The 1,668-nt window shown below is 47.5% G+C and overlaps 1 protein-coding gene across 1 annotated transcript in view; it reads right to left on the bottom strand.

Annotated features, from left to right (window-relative positions):
• Window positions 1-818: 818 nt before the first annotated feature.
• The window catches only part of LOC103522901 (serine/arginine-rich splicing factor SR45-like), a 2,582-nt gene continuing 1,732 nt past the window's right edge, over window positions 819-1,668 (bottom strand). Inside the window, exons 2-3 of the mRNA XM_008488014.2 lie at window positions 1,374-1,533; window positions 819-1,048 (exon numbers count right to left, since the gene is read on the bottom strand). Coding sequence (XP_008486236.1) covers window positions 856-1,048; window positions 1,374-1,533 — 353 coding nt within the window. The 3' untranslated portion in view covers window positions 819-855. The remainder of the gene's footprint in view (window positions 1,049-1,373; window positions 1,534-1,668) is intronic.

The raw sequence follows: 1,668 nt of genomic DNA, 5'->3' as shown, positions 1-1,668 counted from the left end.
GATCCAGTCTAGTATATTGGATGCCTGGGAGGCTGACATCGTAGCTACATCCACGTTATTCTTGTCTTCATCTGGTTCAGCTGGTGCTGGGACTACAACAGGTGCTGGGGTGGGTGCTACAGGTGATGGGTTCTCTAGCTTCTCCTTCTCTTCTACCTTGGCAGCAGCTACCTTGTAGACCTCCTCGATAGAATACTCATCATCGTCATCATCATCTTCATCAGAGATAGGTTCTGCCCCTGTGGTCGCTGTCACGAAGAACTGAGAGGATGGTGCTTCTTTCCCTGAGATCCCAGGTTCTGCTGAAGGTTTCTTCACGGGGGAACTCGATAGCATTTTCGTTTCCGGATCGTCGATTTCTAAATATTTCCTGTAGACCTTCACTTTGACAGGATCCTTGGCTTCCAGTTCCGACAGGTAGGTGATCAGGCCCATCTGTTCCTTACGAGATAATGTCTTGAAGTTCCTCAGCAGATCTTTCACATCTTGTTCAGAGAGTTGCTCCATACTGTCGTCTTTCCTATCATCCTCGTATGTTTGCAGTAGATCTAGCCCGCTTGTAGAGGATTGGGGTTTACTTTTGGACGATGTACTCTGATGCTTACCTGTCTCTAGAGCGAGATCTAGATCTGCCCATGCCTGGTCTCCTCTCATGACTCCTGGATCTCCTAATGCGGTCTCGGGACTGGGGTGGTATACCTCTAGAACTACCCCGGGGTGGGGAATGCTTACCTGTCTCTAGAGAGAGATCTAGATCTGCCCATGCCTGGTCTCCTCTCAAGACTCCTAGATCTCCTAATGCGGTCTCGGGACTGGGGTGGTATACCTCTAGCACCACCCCGGGGTGGGGAATGCTTACCTGTCTCTAGAGCGAGATCTAGATCTGCCCATGCCTGGTCTCCTCTCATGACTCCTGGATCTCCTAATGCGGTCTCGGGACCGGGGTCTACGGGGTGGTATACCTCTAGTACCACCCCGGGGTGGGGAATGTCTGCCGTGACGGGAGGGGGGGCTGTGTCTCCGACCACGACGGGGTGGGGAACCTCTCCTGAGGAGAAGAAATAATTATATATTTACAAAACATATTTAAAAAAAAAAAAAAAAGATGAGTGTTTCACCGCCGTTTTCATTTCGTAGCAATAAAACAACTGCTACATTGGACGCATGTAGTCTGTGTCGTAGCATGCCCATCCCGTAGTATGCCTCTCATTAGATGGGCGAGAAGAGGTACAATACTCCCCATTTAGGTGCTGGGTCAACACGAGAACACCAGAAAGTAACCCGTTGAAATACATATTTGCAATCGAAAAACGAGTGAATATTTTTATCGATGGTGGGATTCGAACCAGGGACCTTCTGCATGACAGACTTACCTCGAGGGTTTATGAATATTCGGGCGAGGGGATCTGGACCGAGATCTTGGATTACTAGCTACAGATATAGGTGAGGTATCTTTCACTGGGAATCTATCCTTGGGATTGGATGTGGTGGATGAGACAGAGGAGAGAGAATCACGGCGAGCCCTCTTGGGAGCTGAAAAAAAGATAGCACGATAAATTAAAACATAAAATTTATACGACTTTTCAGTTTTTTTTTCTTTTTTACTTTCCTTATCCTATAGGAAGGAAAGTAATGTAATCGGGTCAAATTTTCGATGGTCAGATTTTA

The sequence above is a fragment of the Diaphorina citri genome, unplaced genomic scaffold (genome assembly GCF_000475195.1).
Source record: "Diaphorina citri unplaced genomic scaffold, Diaci psyllid genome assembly version 1.1 scaffold4, whole genome shotgun sequence".
In the NCBI taxonomy this organism is placed as follows: Eukaryota; Metazoa; Arthropoda; class Insecta; order Hemiptera; family Psyllidae; genus Diaphorina; species Diaphorina citri.
Note: the sequence above shows the minus strand (reverse complement) of the source record. Positions and strands in the feature narration are given on the sequence as shown.